At 38.5% G+C, this 19,364-nt stretch overlaps 1 protein-coding gene across 4 annotated transcripts in view; it reads left to right on the top strand.

Moving 5' to 3' along the window:
- Positions 1–19,364, top strand: part of GRIA3 (glutamate ionotropic receptor AMPA type subunit 3) — a 216,256-nt gene that overhangs the window by 171,959 nt on the left and 24,933 nt on the right. For 2 of the 4 annotated variants that reach the window (XR_012640792.1, XM_074962533.1), the window contains exons 13-14: positions 8,158–8,405; positions 8,962–9,076. Coding sequence is in view for 3 of the 4 variants with exons in the window: in XM_074962533.1 (XP_074818634.1) it covers positions 8,158–8,405; positions 8,962–9,076 (363 nt within the window). In the remaining variant the exon portion in view is untranslated. The remainder of the gene's footprint in view (positions 1–8,157; positions 8,406–8,961; positions 9,077–19,364) is intronic. The other 2 variants (XM_074962534.1, XM_074962535.1) reach the window with 1 other exon arrangement.

Genomic DNA, 19,364 nt, shown 5'->3' with positions numbered 1-19,364 from the left:
GCTGTGAGTTAGAGGTGGAGTTAGCTAAGGGTGTGTTTTGGTTTTGGAAAATGTCATCAGGTAAGTTTTGATATCGCAGAAACAAGACCAGACTTCGTTCAGATTCAGTCCCATTTTATTCAAACCAAGTTTGCTAATTCCAGATTTAGCCCATTTCTGCCATTGAGTGTAATGGAAAAAATAATCCACGATTGACAGGTAAGCAGACATGCTAAACTGCAAAAAAAACCACAGAAATTGGGCTTGTTTTTGGCTTAATTGGCTTATGAGTTGCTTGTTGGCTAGTTTTTGGCTTATAGCTTGTTGCTTCTTTTTTTTGATCAGCTCCTGGCAAGCAGGGGCAAGGGGGGGAGGAGGGGGAGAGAGTCAGGGGTGCACAGCGGGCCCACCACAGTCCCAGACGGCATACCAGGGGGATCTAGTCACAGAGTATTGGGGTTCTTAGGGATCGGCTTGTTTTGGCCTTGTTTTGAAATGGGATTAGCTGGATTTTTGGCTTATTGTGAAAGTTAGGGTGCTTATTTACCGCGTGAAAGTTGGCAACTGTGCAGGTAAGTTTGGTCGATTTTCTGATGTGTGTAATATTTAAATTCAGCCTGGATCAAGCTTAATATTTATGTTGGAGAGTGTTGCATTTTTTTCATTTAAAATATCAAAATGTCTCTCTCTTACGCACACACACAAACAATGGGAGAATTAGAAAGTAAAATAAGATTAGTGAAGGGTGAAAAAATCTGGACTGATTGTGCTGGGGTTTTATTTTAAAATAAAAACATTGCTATCTAAGGGAGATTTATATTTGGATAGTGATTAGTGATGGACGGAATGAAGTAAATTCTCAGCGAGTCAGTCAGGGAATTAGATGCACTGCTTGTGTTAACATTAAAAGCTGTTGTATGCATGGCAGTGAAAATATACCGTTATGTCTGAGGTGAAGGAAATGTATGTGGTTCATGTTTATGCATAAACTTCTCACAATGAAGAGGGAAAACAGTTGCTGACTAAGCTAAGGTCATGTCTATTTATATCTACAGCAAGCTTGTGATAATGAAAAGAGGCTTTAATGTGTCCCAAGGCCTAGATGAAACACACTGAAATTTTAGCATGTGGATTTCTGAAGCGCGGTATCAAAGAAATGAAAAGGAATTTGCAAAATACAGAAATCCATTCCATTTTTGGGCTTAGAATATGTCTTAGATCTGTGCTTTTAAGCTTTTTTTAAAAAAACAACAGTACTTTAAAAGTCATCTTTTAATCAGAGGTGAAGTATTTTATATTATTGTATTTATATCTGTAATATGACCACCAACCCAAATATGTCGCGAGTGATGGCTACCTGGCCTTAAAAACTGCACAAGCAGGTACTTCCCAAGGCTGGCTCTCCCACACTGGTATAACAGCGAACTGTGGGAGGAAGCAAAACAATAAGTAATAGAAGCTGCTCAGAAAATATTTTGGAGGGGAAGGTGAAAATTTTTCTAAAAAATTTACAGATATATTTTGATTTTATTGACAAAAAACCAAAAAATTCAAAAGGCTGAAAAATGTTCTGTTTATAATTGGTTTTGATTTACACTTTTTCATGAAAAACTGGAAACATTTCAAAAGAAATGCACATTTTTCCATGAAAATTTATGTTTAAACAAAATGCCATTTTTCATCCAAAAAATCCCATTTCAAATGAAAATTTTTCACCAGCTCTAGTCAGTGGCTGCTTTACTTTGTGTGTGACGGTAAGGGCTGACATTTGCTGATCTGTCTAAGGCAGGAGAATCCCTAGACCCAGCTATACCCACTTTTCCATCAGAAGTTTTCAGTCTTAGCCAGCCACTCACACCCCTACCCCTGCCCAGGGAAGCAAATCTCTAATTTTTTTTCAGCCTTTTCCAGCCGATACAGACAAACACTCATAGCCGGAAGGTAAGTTATAGTTTTGTCTGGTTAGAGGGAGCACCCCAGAATGTTACAGTCCTTCTGCAGAGCTGAAGTTAACAAAACGTGGGTTCTGAGAAAAATCCTGTTTGAGGGAGAAATCAGCAAAATGCCTTTGAGATGTGAGATGAAAACTGATACATGTAAAAATGTACTGATTTATTTTATGATCACATACAAAAATTAGTTAAGAGAAGGGAAGAGTCTGTGAGAAAAGTTAGGCTAAATACTGTTAATGCTGATTAGGGAATTGTGGCTTTTTGTTATGAATCACATGGAATTTAGTATTTGGAAATGCAATGATTATAATAGGTCACCCTCCTGGAGTGCTTACTGTACAAAGATTGAAAACACTTCATGAAAATTAACAAACAGCCCTAGGAAGTAGGCAATTACTGGTATCCCTATTTTACAGATGGGGAAACTGAAGCTCAAAGTGGTTAATGAGAAGGTTTTTAAAGGTATTTGTGTGTCTAAAGCACCTAGCAAGATTTTCAAAAATGCCTACGTACCTGTCACTGACAAATCCCACTAGGGTGGGATTGAGGCACGTAACTACCTTTAAAAATCTGCCCCCTAATGACTTGCAGATGATTTATAGACGTCTGTGGATGAGTGGAGAACAGAATGCAGACCTACCCTCTCTTCCCCTCCTCTCCCCCCCCCCCACCCCATGCCCATTCCTTCAGCACAAGGACATCCTCTCCTCTAAGGAAATGTTCATCTGTCACTTACATTATAACATCTTCGGAGCAGGGAGCACATCTTTATTTGTGCCTTATACCACTGAGCATGCTGTTGGCCCTTATCAAATAAAAATATTAATAACAATTCACAGATGCATTGCAAATTGCTTTTAGGTATTCATGCCAGCTGGAAACAGTAAGAGAGGACTTATTAAAACAGAAATTCCAATGTGGGCTAGGCATTGAAAAGGAAAAAACATGTTATAATTCAAGTGTTTCATTAAAGACACAATCTAGATGCAAAAATGAACCAACAATTGAGCAATACACATTTTACTTCATGTAAAATCTTGGCAAGGAAATCTTTAGCTTTTAGAGACAGACAATAAAGCTCTAACTTAGGCACACATATGCATGTGTTTTTTTGCATTACTTACAAAAAGCAACGTTAAAAGAAGATTAAGGTTTCAAAGTCAATCACTAAGAAATTAGGAAATGTCAGAATTAAGGCAGCTGGTGCAGTCTTAAGCCATGTTGACACTAAAATCACTACATCAATTCACCAACCAATTTGCAGCTCTACCTATAATATACTACTGTATGTGCGAGTGTATATACACACACGAAAAACTGAATATTTTATAATATTTTGTAAACATTTTTAAAGTTCTTACTCAAGGCTAGTTACTCCGGTTTCAGTGTTAAATAACGGGTTGCAGAGCCCAGAACTGTGTATAAAGCATACGTTATTATTTGTCTGATCTTGCTCTGGTCTTTCAGAAGCTTGCTTGTGCATTCCACTCCTGTGTGCTGCCTTGGGGCACAGGGCTGCTAAGCTAATACTCTCTAGGATTCGGATTCCATACAGCTTGTTTGGCTTTGATACAGGCAACAGTAACAACTCCAGCTCCTGCCACTACCTAATAAACCAGCTTCTCCAACTCAGCTATTTCCTATCCTGTGTGCAAGGCACAGCTGTGCCTTGATAGCCCCTGTGCAGGTGTGAGATGTACTGCGCCCCACAAAGCTCTTAGTCAAGACTAGCAACAGAAAGATGTCACCTAAATTCTGAGATTACCTAGTCAACAAAGGCAACATAATCGGTCTTCTGAAGTTTTGCACAGAGCTTTGATGCTGCAAAAGAGTCACTAAGACCCAGTTCAAAATTAAAGTAACGAAACCTACATTTTGTAATGCACCAGGGTTGTCTAAGCCGTCTATGAGCTCACATCTTGTTAATGGGCTCAAGAGGAAGGTTTAGTTAACGCTTCCCTTACTAGCCTGGAAAAGGAAATACTCCCCTAAGGGAGGTTTTTCTTCAAGTAGGGAGGTCCATACAAAAGTATGACAATTTCTGGTTGTATTACATATCTAATCTTAGCTCTGCCCATCTTCTCCTTCCTTCTCCTCATCCCCATGTATCCCTCACCTGTGTGAAGCACCCTCTGTGGGGTTCAGAGAGAGAGGGAATGCTGCTACAGAGGGTAGTTCTCTAGGGGAGGAGGCATGGGCAGGACAATGCTGTTTATACATCCACCAGCAGCATCTCTGGGTGTATATTATAGTCATCACAAGTGCAGGGATTGTGCTCTGGGCAGCTTCTGAGATGTAAGGTGGGCTGAAAAAGTCTGCCGTAGATGAAAGGTATAAAACGGATCTAAAGACTCATATTCTAGACTTTCCTTCATGCAATGATTTCTTTGATAGGAAACCTCCAAGGAAACTCTGTTGTTGCATAAAGCTAGGTTGGCAATTTAGTGCATGACAATTTGCTCTAAGTTAGTATGTAACCAATGCCCCAGCTTGGCATTATAGCTTCTGGAATTGCCCTTTTTTATATAAAAGTAGGTTCTGGTCATGAAAAAGTTCACAGAACTTCAGTAGGAGCTTAAACCGCATGGTCAAGGTCAAATTCCCACTAAATTCCTGGCCTAGCCCATTACATAGTGGTGCTGTGTTTTGTTAAACATCTGCCATGTTTTAACCCACAGGTGGCCGTGTTTGAATAGTGGATAAAGGGATTTCTGCATATACTTTGAGTGTCAGTTTAAACTTGCTAAAATATGTCAGGATACTTTGGTAGAAAGATGCTGGATAGAGTAAATATAAGCTTGACCAAGCTGATATATTATAAAAGTGGACAGCCATGCTTTTACCTGTCTCTCCTAGGTACTTATAAGGCTCCCCTATCTGAGCACCTCCGAGGTATTTATCACCACAGCACCCCTGAAAGGTAGGGCAGTGTTATCCCCATGTTACAGAAGTAGGGAACTGCGGCACAGAAAAACTATGTGACATGCCCAAGGTCACACAAGAAGTCTGTGATAAAGCAAAAAGAAAAGGAGTACTTGTGGCACCTTAGAGACTAACAAATTTTAGTCTCTAAGATGCCACAAGTACTCCTTTTCTTTTTGCGAATACAGACTAACACGGCTGCTACTCTGAAACTTGTGATAACTTGTGACAAAGGGAATCAGACCCAGGTCTCCCAAGTCCAAGACTAATATCCTAGCTCCTTCCCCCCCTCGCATGTGGAGTTTATTTCACCACCCCACTTCCATAGATAGCTACCTCTGCAGTTCATGCCTCACCCTTTTAAAAAGCATCTGAAAAAGCTATTTTTCTCCAATGAATATTTTCATTTTTAATCTCTTGACTACTGTATGATGTCCAACCTACCTCTTAATGAAGGCACACTATTCTGCCTTCTCTCTGATGTTCTGTTGTGTATCATGATGGTTTTAACTGCATTGTATTTTCAGTTGGTTTTCAGCTCACTAGGAGAAATAGTTATAATAAAAGCTGGCCCTATACTCCTCTCTGTCAATCACAGCTACATCAGGATTTTAATACAAGGAATGAAGGCAAGATTTCCTATCTATAAAATGTTTACACAGTAGTTGTTAGTCACTGTATTATCCAAAGCACACTGAATTGTCCTGAAGGAAAAGAAAAAAAGCATGTCTTGAGCTCAGGCTGATCCAAATGAAGAGTCTTCTGCTACAAGTTCACAACAGAAAAAATGAGGAGTACTTGTGGCACCTTAGAGACTAACAAATTTATTTGAGCATCAGCTTTCATGGGCTAAAACCCACTTCATCGGATGCATGCAGTGGAAAATACAGTAGAAAGATATATATACACAGAGAACATGAAAAAATGGGTGTTGCTATACCAACTGTAATGAGACCAATTAATTAAGATGGGCTATGATCAGCAGGAGAAAAAAAAACCTTTTGTATTGATAATCAGGATAGCCCATTTCAAACAGTTGACAACAAGGTGAGAGTAACAGTGGGGGCGGGGGAATTAGCATGGGGAAATAGTTTTTACTTTGTGTAATGACCCATCCACTCCCAGTCTTTATTCAAGCCTAATTTAATGGTGTCCACTTTGCAAATTAATTCCAATTCTGCAGTTTCTCGTTGGAGTCTGTTTTTGAAGTTTTTTTGTTGGAGAATTGCAACTTTTAGGTCTGAAATTGAGTGACCAGGGAGATTGAAGTGTTCTCTGACTGGTTTTTGAATGTTATAATTCTTGATGTCTGATGTGTGTCTATTTATTCTTTTGCGTAGAGATTGTCCGGTTTGGTCAATGTACATGGCAGAGGGGCCTTGCTGGCACATGATGGCATATATCACATTGGTAGATGTGCAGGTGAACGAGCCTCTTATGGTATGGCTGATGTGATCAGGTCCTATGATGGTGTCCCTTGAATAGATAAGTGGTCAGAGTTGGCAACGGGCTTTGTTGCAAGGATAGGTTCCTGGGTTAGTGGTTCTGTTGTGTGGTGTGTGGTTGCTGGTGAGTATTTGCTTCAGGTTGGGGGGCTGTCTGTAAGTGAGGACTGGCCTGTCTCACAAGGTCTGTGAGAGTGAGGGATCGTCCTTCAGGATAGGTTGTAGATCCCTGATGGTGCGCTGGAGAGGTTTAAGTTGGGTCCTGAAGGTGATGGCTAGTGGCGTTCTGTTATTTTCTTTGTTAGGCCTGTCCTGGAGTCATCTTCCTACTGTATTTTCCACTGAATGCATCGGATAAAGTGGGTTTTAGCCCACGAAAGCTTACACTCAAATAAATTTTTTAGTCTCTAAGGTGCCAAAAGTACTCCTCGGTTTTTTTTTTGTTTTTTTTTTTTTTGTTGATACAGACTAACACGGCTATCACTCTGAAAAAAGTTCACAATAGTTTGCACTGACCTTAACCACTGTGTGTGGCACCTACTGTAATAGCTTTAGTGATTCCAGATAAGTGTTGACAAGGAATGTGACAAAGTTAGACGGCTTAGACTGAAAGTTTTGTATAAATCCGGAGTTTGCAGCAATTAACCAGGCATTACCACATGGTGCGGGACAGAGAGGGAACATTAAGTGATGGTGCAGTATACTAATGGTGTCACTCTCGGTACATTAAGATGGTTTATTGTAATGTGTGGAGGGCGGGATGAGGAGATTCCCTAGCACGGAGTTTTCTGCCATCTAAGGTTGCGACATGAAGAGCGAACAGAAAGGAGAAAGGGGAAATAACACACCAACTTGCTGTTTTAAAAGTTGATCAGCCTCCCTAAGTTACTAAGCATGTGTCTTAGAGCCGGGATCATTATGTTTGGCTGTCTCCAAACTGAACAAATCAACATGCACTTAAAAAATGCATAACCAGCAGCTGGTTATAATAAAATAGCCTGTTGTCTATTGAGCTCTTCACTTTAATGAGAGCGAGAGAGTGTAATGTAGGTTGTCAGCTTCTTACTAGCATGCTTGTTATTTTTCAGCAAAATTTGAAACGATCTGAACAAAAAAAGTTGATCAATGTTTAATAAAGTCTTTGTAATCACTGAACATATCTCCCAGATGGGTATCCTCATCTTTTAATAGCCCAGTAGAGCTATTGTTGTCTCTTGGCTGCAGTTCTAAACCTTACATCACCACTATGAGAAGCAAATCCTTTAATAAGCAAGTGTCTGTGGTTCACCAGTGGTGTGTTATGGAATGAAGTAAACTGATAGCAATGATTTGTGTGGAAAAGTAGAGGACCTTCATTTTCATGTATTAACCATAAGAGATGAGCTAGGATTTAATATTTTTTATCTGGTTCGATCTTACAGCAGCACGCATACAAGCAGAAAGATCAAGGGACTGGGATGAAATGCACTGTTTTTCATTTTGAATGTTAAACTGCCAATTAAATGTCAGTTAGCAGGAGAAATGTCTCAGCTACATTTCTCTCTTGCCTACCACTTTTTTCCTTAACTTCTTGCTGTGCCTGGTAATTGTTTAGGGGCCAGTACTGTTCTCCATTAGCTAACTTCACCTGTTGCATTTATTATTATTCACCATATATAGTGTGTTAGCAGCTCGAGGCTCACCAGTTCAGGGCCCCTTTGTGTTGGTTACTGTCCACAAAACCATAGTTACTGAGTTATCTTCAGTCAATTGCAACCTAATCTGTATTATGTAGACTTCGACAGCACAACACTTACATACTGTGCAATGTGCGTACTTAATAAAAAATTTCTTTCTCTGCTTTCTGTTATCTTTCTCAGAGGTCGAAAATAGCGGTCTATGAGAAAATGTGGTCGTATATGAAGTCAGCAGAGCCATCTGTATTTACCAAAACAACAGCTGACGGGGTCGCTAGAGTGCGGAAGTCAAAGGGAAAGTTTGCCTTCCTCCTTGAATCGACCATGAACGAGTATATCGAGCAGCGAAAGCCATGTGACACAATGAAAGTTGGTGGGAACCTGGATTCCAAAGGCTACGGTGTAGCAACTCCAAAAGGCTCAGCATTAAGGTGGGTGGAATAATATAACAATATATATGTTGTTATAGTATTCCACCTACCCTGATGTATTGTGTTGTCATTTTCTTTCTTGTGGATTTTGAGGTAACTTTAAAGTTTAAAATCTTCAATATTCCATGGAGTAAAATAAGACGGTAAATTATGGTTTCATTTACTTAATGCATCCATGTTTTAATGTTCTCTCTGTGTTGTCCTTTCTGATTGTTTGTTGCTGTTTTAATTTTACAGTTCAGTGGCTTTTTCAATTTAAATGGTAAAAGCCGGGTTAAACTGCCATATGTGACGAATGTTAATTGCATGATGTGGTGTTCTTGTTACTTTTTTTCCTCAAAGACAATTTCCCCATCCCGCACACTTCAGTTCTGAGCAAATGTTATCCTCCATGCCACCTTCCAATATTGAACCCTGTATTTGCTGTAGAAACATTTTTATAGCTCCACGGTCTGTGAAATTTAGCCAATTTGTCCTCTTGTGCTCCTTTTTTCATACGTTACGATTTCTTAAGCATTTGTGCATTTTCTTACGAGTTATGTTTTATCGTTTCAAGAAATGCTGTTAACCTGGCAGTATTAAAACTGAATGAGCAAGGCCTCTTGGACAAATTGAAAAACAAATGGTGGTACGACAAAGGAGAGTGCGGCAGCGGGGGAGGTGACTCCAAGGTCAGCCTCAATGTCACCACAATCGGGTACCGTAGTCAAGAGTAATCGGCAAGGCTGTTATCTGACTTATCAGGGCAAAAAACACAGATTAGAACTATTTGAATAATCATGGGAAAAGCCACTTGCTTGCACAGTAGCTTTTTAAAGGAGACACGGTCTTATTTGCATCACATACAGTTTAATCGACCTTGGGATCCTTATTTAACTAACAGATAGAGGCTCCAGTCGTGGTGGCCCTGCCAGGGGTGCATTAAGGTAATAAGTGTTCATCTGAGCTCATCCTTGTACAAGAAAGTAGCGATCACACGTTAACACAGCTCAAAGCATTGAGCACAAGGTGTTTCATAGTTCAGTGATTTAAGGCTATTTGTTGTATTTTTAAGAGACCTTTTTATAAGGGCAAAACAGCAAACAGCAAAAGTCTTGAAGTCTGCAGGATCAGTTCTCCTTAGCCCTTTTCTGCTGGCTTAAGATCAGCATAGCAGTCTACTACCAGCATACACAACTGGCCTCTCCAATGGCCAGTGGGAGCTGGATCAGATTCCAGAGGAGAGATACATCTTACCTTAGAAAAACAACAAGGAGTCTGGTGGCACCTTAAAGACTAACAGATTTATTTGAGCATAAGCTTTCGTCAGTAAAAACCTCACTTCTTCACTTGCATCTGAAGAAGTGAGGTTACCTGTAGCTCAGAAAAGTAAGAAAGAAAGAAAAGTAAGTTTGGTTGTAAAACCAATTGCAAACGAGGCTCAGTAGATGAGGGCAAAGCAGTTATTACAGCAGCAAGATTGTGTTTAACACTAAGGACAGATTCTCCTGTGACACCCTACTGGCAGGAAACATTTTATAAGTACTTGGAAATTGCAGTATCTGTGGCTAGAAATAGGAGATGCCCTGCCTGCTCAGGATAGCAGTCTCTGCTTGCACAACTGAAGTGTATGGTGGTCTGGAAAGGATTAATTTCCAAACGTAAATGTAGCTTCAAAAAAAGCAATTTCAGTGGCACGTAACCTAGAATAGAAAATAATCTTTAATACTACAGAGACTGTCGCTTTGTAAATATCCCAGGTAGAAGGGTATAAAACTGTATTTGCTGCACTAGTTAAACAGATATTGGGTCCAACTCCCATTAACTTCAGTGGAGCCAGGATTTCACTCATTATTTTAACAGTAAAAAGAAAAGGAGTACTTGTGGCACCTTAGAGACTAACAAATTTATTTGAGCATAAGCTTTCGTAGCTGTAAGCTTTGTACATAAGCTGTAGCTCACGAAAGCTTATGCTCAAATAAATTTGTTAGTCTCTAAGGTGCCACAAGTACTCCTTTTCTTTTTGCAGATACAGACTAACACGGCTGCTACTCTGAAACCTATTTTAACAGTGTGGATTTTAGCGGATAACTAAGTTCGTTCATCTTTTGCAAAAGCTAATCAGTTGGTGTCCATATTATTGACCACTTTCTCACAAAACTAAGTGATTAACAATTACATTTGCATTAGGGCTGTCAAGCGATTTAAAAAATTAATCATGATTAATCATGGATTAATAGCACTGTTAAACAATAATAGAATACCATTAAAAATTTTGGATGATTTCTACATTTTCAAATTTATTGATTTTAATTACAACACAGAATACAAAGTGTACAGTGCTCACTTTATATTTATTTTTATTTATAAGTATTTGCCCTGTAAAAAAACAAAAGCAATAGTATTTTTCAGTTCACCTAATACAAGTACTGTAGTGAAATCTCTTTATCATGAAAGTTGAACTTACAAATGTAGAATTATGTACAAAAAAACTGCACTCAAAAATGAAACCATGTAAAACTTTAGAGCCTACAAGTCCACTCAGTCCTACTTCTTTTTCAGCCAATTGCTAAGACAAACAAGTTTGTTTACGTTTACAGGCGATAATGCTGCCCGCTTCTTGTTTAAAATGTCATCAGAAATTGAGAACTGGCATTCACATGTCACTGTTGTAGCTGGAATTGCAAAATATTTACATGCCAGATGCGCTAAAGATTCATATGTCCCTTCATGCTTCAACCATCATTCCAGGGCAGGGGACATGCGTCCATGTTGAGGACAGGTTCTGCTTGATAACAATCCAAAGCAGTGCGGACCAATGCTTGTTCATTTTCATTATCTGAGTCGGATGCCACCAGCAGAAGGTTGATTTTTCTTTTTTGATGGTTCAGGTTCTGTAGTTTCTGTATCAGAGTGTTGCTCTTTTAAGATTTCTGAAAGCATGCTCCACACCCATCCCTCTCAGATTTTGGAAGGCACTTCACATTCTTAAACCTTAGGTTGAATACCGTAGCTATCTTTAGAAATCTCACATTTTGTCAAATCTGCAGTGAGAGCGTTCTTAAAATGAACATGTGCTGGGTCATCATCCAAGACTACTATAACATGAAATATATGGCAGAATGCAGGTAAAACAGAGCAGGGGACATGCAGTTCTCCCCCAAGGAGTTCAGTCACAAACTTAATTAATGCATTATTTTTTTTAAGCATCATCAGAATGAAAGCATGTCCTTTGGAATGGTGGCCAAAGCATGAAGGGGCAAACGAATATTTAGCATATCTGGCACATAAATACCTTGCAATGCTGGCTACAAAAGTGCCATGCAAATGGCAGTTCTCACTTTTTGGTGACATTGTAAATAAGAAGAGGGCAGCGTTATCTCCTGTAAGTGTAAAAAAAACTTGTTTGTCTTAGCGATTAGCTGAACAAATAGTAGTACTGAGTGGACTTGTAGGCTCTAAAGTTTTACATTTGTTTCTTTTTGAGTGCAGTTATGTAACAAAAAAATCTACATTTGTAAGTTTCACTTTCACAACAAAGAGATTGCACTACAGTACTTGTGTGAGGTGAATTGAAAAATACAATTTGTTTTGTTTATCATTTTTACAGTGCAAATATTTGTAATAAAAATACACTTTGATTTCAATTACAACACAGAATACAATATATATGAAAATGTAGAAAAACAGCCAAAATATTTAATAAATTTCAATTGGTATTCTATTGTTTAACAGTGTGATTAAAACTGTGATTAATCGCAATTAATTTTTTTTAATCATGATTAATTTTTGTGAATTAATTGCAAGAGTTAACTGCAATTAATTGACAGCCCTAGTTTGCATTTACCTGTGTGATTTGCACAGGGAAGCTGTACTGGACTAGGTATTATCATTACCATGACATTGCTGATCATATGGAGTACAGGAATTGCTAACACAATTAATTGAAAATGCCTTTTTGTTCTGAAAAGTATTCAGATTCATTCCCAGAATTACATTTTCCAGAAGTATAGTTAGTTTAATGAGTTATTTAAGGAACAACGACATGCAATCTCTCCTAAAAAATGCTTTTGTATTGGTCCAAAATACTGCAGTAACATTATTTTTAGTAAGCTGCAAAGTTTTGGACAATTATTGCAAATTTCTATCGTGTTTTATTAATAAAAGTTGATTACATCTGGCTAGTTAGTGAATTAATCTGTTACTTCAGTCACCTGGGATATTAGCAAACGCAGTTGTATAATAAAAGGAAAGAAAAGACTGAAATTCAGATTAATTTAATCACACCAATTCTTCAGTACTCATCAGCAGCCTGGAAAAGAGTATGGGTTTTAATAGGCTTCTTAGTTCTCATTCTTGTCCCTCATGCAACCTTTTATATAAGGTTACGTGTGCAAGTATATTAAATGTTCATTTTCCTCCCAGCATCCAACACTGTATTGTCTGCCTCTACCCCATGAAAGAGATTTTTGTACAATGCAGCTTCACCAGTCGCCTGAATTACAAACAGCCAACTAACATTTAAAGTTCTGAGAAATCTAAAACAGTTTTTTTTTATAATGGTAATAGTAAGGGCAAGGTCATCTTTCTATTTTTGTATTTGCTCAGGCATCATTTAAAAGAAATAATGCTCTATGTTAACAAGTACTCAAGCCTGTGTTAGTAGATGCTAGAAAAGCAGTTAAGTTATTCCATGATCAAGTATATTTCAGGGAAAGAAAATGGAAATGAGGAGAACCTTTGATTTGTCCTTTTTAACCATGAATCACAAATCTCTCTCCTATTTATTTGTTGTTTATTGTAATGTTTGGGGTTAAGGGCTGGATGGTTATTTTAGCTATAAACCTCAATCATCAGGGTTTATCACTCAGCAGCGTAAGTCCCCTGGGAATAGAATGTGGGCCAAGCCAGTTCTCAGGCCAGATGCATACTTTCTCCTTGGAGGGGTTGGAGGAGAAAGAACCTTAAAACTGATTAAGCTAGGTTTTTTAAATTATTACTTCTAGAGTTGTCAAAAAAAGGTTTGTTATTTTAAAAGTGTTAATTTCCAGTGATGACATTTTGCAGGCACTTAATACCACAGGCTGGTGTGTCTTGGCATTAAAATTTAAAGAATATATTCCCAACTGTGCAGTAGGTAGCACAGGTTTAACAATGTGGATTTTAGCAAAGAACTTTAACTTACTTTGGACAACTCATCTTTTGCAAAAGCTAATCAGTTAGTGTCCATATTACTGTAATAATTACTGTAAGTTAATTTAACTGTAATGCTTTTGAGGGATTCTGTTGATATCATACACCCTTAAAGCAAAGCTCAGGTTGTTTCCTGAACCCCGAAACCCTGAAAGAGAACCACAGCCCTGCATATGTACATATGGCAGGTACCAGTACATCATTTTGTATTCTATATGGTTAAAGACAAATCTTTACCTGCATTTTCTCCCTCTTCTCCTGTTTCTCTCTCTAAAGTCTGTAGTCCCCTCCCCTGCCCCAGGCTGACAGTTTGAATTTTGCAAGTATCTACATTATTTTAATGCCAGGGTCTTATTACGACATCAAATAAGTATGTAAAACAATGCCCCTCGCAAAACTTAGCCCATCTTTTATGTATTGATCAGAAACTCGCAAGGTAGTCAAAGATTGAAAAGCATCCCCTGACGAGCCTGTACATTAAGAACAGACTTGAAGTATTTCCTAGATATCAGCTAGCACAATAACGGTAGCAATGAACTTCTATTAACGTGTCAGCTAGAAAGGAGCTAATGTAATGTCAGTGGAGGTGTCCAATGTAATGATACTGCTTAGCGCTGGCATGGTATCAGTTCTGAAGAGGGGAGCCATTATGATGCTAATGCAAGTGTTAAAAATATTTACATGCTGTTTTTTTCTTTTGATTGATTGGTATGAAACACAAACACAGGAGGCTGAAATTTATTCCTAGTGTAACTCTACACAAGCCACTGGGGTTACACCAGGAATGAACTTGGCCCAGGATGTTGTTAATTGATTATTGCTTGGCTTTAGCATGGATTTCATACTGTATATGGTAAGGGCTGCAGTGAAGTCTTGTGGTCTGTTTTAAGAGGGTTTAAAACCCTTTTATTCCTAACATTACACTGTTTGCACAGTGCATTGAGATCTTCAAATGAGATACACTATTGAAGAGCAACGTATTATTACTGTAATTGACTTTTCCTTTTCCAATAGTGCAACTCAGAGAGATGGCTATAAGGATGTACATTTTAAATAAAGGTGAGCCCAACCAAAATTCACATCCAGATTTGGATCCAGACTTCTTCAAAATCTAGGAGTGCTCTGATCCACGATTTTACTTCAGCCCAAGATAGGACTAGAGAGAGACAGACTGAAACTTGGATTTGGATCCAAACATTCACAAAGGTTGAAGCAGTTTGGAGCCAGACTTTTGGTTCAGGCTCATCTCTAGTTTTAATGCATAAAATATGAACACTGGTTTATTTTTTTAAAAAAATGTCAAGAGGAGAAGATAAACAGCCTTTTCAAAACTGTTTTGTTTTTCCTTTAAAGGAGGAAATATTTGGGGAAAGATAGAAGCTATCGCAACAAGGAACAGATGCAAGGTGTATCATGGAATGAGATATGCATGTGTCATTGACTTATGGTGCAATATGATGGAGCTTACTCACTCATGACAGCTTTTTCTACTAGCTAAGCTAATGGAATAGCTCTGTTAGCTTACCGGGTAGAGGCCCAAGCTTTGGGGAATAGGTGTCCTGAGTCTGTAATCAGATACTTCCTGCTGCTATTTTAGTTTGTGTGTGTGTGTGTACTGTATATAGGCTTGAATCATTACAGATTGATGGTGCCGTGGTCTTAGACTGAGCTCCTCTGACTTCCTGATATTCTGTTGTGCTCAAGATATGGGGTGAGTATGTGACCCATTTGCTTGTGTCTGTGCGCGCTGTTCCCCATTACTGGACTACAAAGAACCTAGTCACATAGAAAAATTGGTTCCGTAGATGCTTGTCTTCCTCCCCTTAGTTTGTCACGTGTACTTTAAGGTCAGATGGTTCCGAGTTTTAATCATCCCTCCTCTGGATACTGTATGTTCATTGCCATCAGACAATTACATTCTAAGACTAAAGGAACCCCAATGACAAATAAATCCTATGATTTTACAAGGATTTTAAGTCTCACAACTGAAAAGAAACATGGAGATTTTCCTGCTATTAGATTCCACTAAACAAATTGGTATTATAAGGTTTATCATTGTTACGTCCAAAAATAGATGTTCCCCTTTTATTTTAAAACTGAAAAGATTGTATTTCTATTGTGAAATAATTATAGGGAGCCAGATCCTAGCTGGTATAAATCGCCATACTGCCACTGAAGTCAGTTAACACCAGCTACAATAATTAACATCAGCTAAAGATCTGGTCCACAAAGTCTCGGAGGCTGCCAGTATTTCACTGGGAATGGTACTTATCAAATTCCAGCAGACACAATTTATTCCATCAGACTAAAAGGAGGTTTTGGCATATCCATCTGTGGTTTCTGTACGATAGTGTGCATATGCTTATTTAAACACTGCTGACATGCTGGTATGCATATCATAATTCATTCGCTTATCTTTCTTAAATGCAAAACAATTAATTGCACCCATAGAGATTCTTGGCAAAATTGTACATTATATTGTATCCAGATACCCTTATTTGAGTGAGCTGACTTCTTAATTGTTTGAGAATCTGTAATAGTACTTAGAAAAGCATATGCCAGGAAATTTGTTACTGAATACTGTCAGTTTTAGGCCCAGTTATTTTATTATACAAGCATGTCCCCTCAAACCTGAGCAATTACTGAGCAGGGATTTATCCAGAAATATGCAAGACATTATATAAATAAAGATAGCAGGATGAGTGGATAAGTTATATTAATTAGTTGTATGAGAAGAATTTTCTGTTAAGATATATTTATGTAATTCTAGAGTTGATTCATTTCTGGTCTTCCCTTATCTTGATGGTAGCATTTAATGATCGCTAACTTAAAAGTAAATTGTGTGTGTGTGTTTAGTCTTGAAGTAGATTCCACGTATATAGATTCCTTGCTAATTATTTGACTGAATTTCTGTATCAACAATGGTGTTTTTCAAAAAAAGACATTGAAGTAACGCAAGATGCTCTGATATTTAATTTCCCAGCCTTTTTGTTAATCATAAAATTAAATTTGTAGGGGTTCAAGCCCAAGGGGTTTCCATTATATACAAGTTTCCAGTTCAGTTCAATGGCTCTCAGCACCTCCACTATAAAAATTGTTCCAGCACTCCTGAGCTGAATTCTGTCCTTGGATCCATGCAGCACATATTGTCTTCAGTGAGACATATTCATGCACATCTGAGAGCAGAATTTGGCCTTAAGCAGAATGAATTTGTTCCCCCGGTTTCTCTGTATCAGTTTGCTTGTGTAAGTTTACAGCATACCATTTTATTCATTTTTAATACGGATGTATTTTTAGAAGAAATCTGTTATGAATAATTTTAGATGTGATTTGCTATCCTAAGAACCCCACTGGAAAACTTCTAATGCTTTGCTTTTCAAATATTATCTTTAAAAAAAACAACCATGTGTGATAAATAAAGGGGGGGACAGCTCCCTTTAATGGACACCCAGCCAGCCTCTTAGCTGTAAAATCCCTCTTGGTAGCTGTTCTTTACTTGCTTTACCTGTAAAGGGTTAAAAAGTCCCCCCAGGTAAAGAAAAAACAGTGGACATCTGACCAAAAGAGCCAATGGGAAGGTAGAACTTTTTAAAATTGGGAAAGAAACTTTCCCTTTGTCTGTTGTTCTCTGGGCTAGAGGGACAGAGCAGCCGTGCTATAAGCAGCTTAAGCCAGGTATGATCATAAATTATCAGATCATGCCTAGAACTACTTATCTTAACTCCAAATGTTTAAGTAGATCAGAATGTTTAGCGAGACGTGATTAGGGTTATTTCTTTTATTTCTTATTGGCTTGTGAACTCCTCTGTGCTAACCTCAGATGCTTTTGTTTGCTTGTAACCTTTAAGCTGAACCCCCAAGAAAGCTATTTTAGGGCGCTTGATTTTTGAAATTGCTCTTTTAAAATCTAGCAAAAGCCTAAATTCCAAATATATTCCTGTCAAGGCTGAATCCCAACTCTGTCACTCCAAGGGCAGAAGTGGGGCCCACAAGGATTTTAAAAATGAATACTGACCACTCCAGGCTTGTATTACACTCCCAAAGTTACAGCTTTTCTCTGACCTTGGCTTGGTAAACGCTGCCACCACCCAAAGGCAAAAAAACCCTTTGAACCCAGGAAGGAGCACTTGGGAATTCCTCCCTGTGGGATACCCTCAAGCCCTTTCTTCCCCCATCCGGGGAAGAGCTAAGAAAGAAAACAAAGGAAATTAGCTGCAGCTACCAGCTAATCAAACATGCACAAACCTCTTAGGACACCAAAAATCCAATTCTGTTCTTAAGAAAGGTAAATTTTATTAAAAACAAAAAGAAAGAAAATGCATTTGGAATTTAGGCTTTTGCTTAACCCTTTACAGATAAAGCAGGTAAAGAACAGCTACCAAGAGGGATTTTACAGCTAACTGGCTGGGTGTCCATCAAAGGGAGCTGTCCCCCCCTTTATTTATCACAACATGCAACACAACTCATTCATGCAATTTGTATGAAAATAGTGTTCATCAACATGCAGTGATTTGCTCATCCAGTGGATGCTATAAGCATGGGCTATGAGTTGGAAAGGAAGTAAAATGGCAGAACCGAGCCAATCATAATAGCACTGTGCTAATTCACACTCATGACTAGGAGAGCAATTGAAAAATATTGCGTTTTGTAAATTAGTAAGCAGAACAACATTTTAAAAGGAAGGCTTCAAAAATTGATTTTGTTCATTTATTTGACAAATACTTTTCACAGCATACTATTAAATAATGCTGTAGCATATTTTGTAACAATAATGAAGTATTTTGTAATATGAGACTTCATTACAGCGCTCCTCCACTGATATTATCACAGAGGACGGAGAGCCTGCTTTAGTTTGTGTGAGATTTATAAAATGCACTCTGGCGAGGTTCTGTTATATAAGGATCATAATTTAGGAAACCAGTGAGAGAGTTTCTAAAAAATGTGTTACCCAGATTGGAAAACAGCTATTGGACTTAGGAAGTAGATGGGGTAAAAAGACACTCCCTTCAGAAACAGTACACCTACACTGGAATAAAAGACCGGCAGCACAGCCGTGGCTGTCCTGAGTCAGCTGACTTGGGCTTGGGCTGCAGGGCTATAAATCACACTGTAGACGTTTGGGCTGGAGCCTGGGCTCTGGGATCCTCCCACTCATGGGGTCTCAGAACTCAGGCTCCAGCCCAAGCCTGAACGTCTACGCAGCAGTTCACAGCCCCACAGCCCGAGCCCTGTAAGCCCAAGTCAGCCGAGCCAGGCCAGTCGCATGTATTTAATTGCAGTGTAGACGTACCCAAGTGCTCAAGTCTGCCCCCCTTACTGAGTAGTAGATTACTGTCTGTAAACCTCTCTACTCAATGGTAAATGTGGCAGAATATTGTCAATAAGCAGGGCCCGATGTCTTGTCACTGAGGCTAAGAGAAAGCTGAAAAAAGTTTATGAACATCTGTTCACCAATTCATTCTGACAATAGTTTGTAGATCTTTGTATTTACCTTTCATGCATATTTGTAAGAGTTTATTTTTCCTCAAAAATGTTTGAAGAAAGTGAAAGTCTGGTGAATATTTGCGTAAATGTATTTACACAAAAGTTTATTCCAGAAAGGTTCACATAGCCACCTAGGAATCTCTTTGGATTTCCTTACCCCAGGCTATAAGAGTTTCAATCATCCAACCAGGGAACATGAAAAAATGCCTTGTGACCTTCAGTGATTAATCACACAACACAACTAATAAATAGCAAATATTTCACAAACAACCTATATCTGGTCACACAGGGCCAGACTTTCAG

Source organism: Natator depressus, chromosome 9 (assembly GCF_965152275.1).
Source record: "Natator depressus isolate rNatDep1 chromosome 9, rNatDep2.hap1, whole genome shotgun sequence".
Taxonomy (NCBI): domain Eukaryota; kingdom Metazoa; phylum Chordata; order Testudines; family Cheloniidae; genus Natator; species Natator depressus.
Note: the sequence above shows the minus strand (reverse complement) of the source record. Positions and strands in the feature narration are given on the sequence as shown.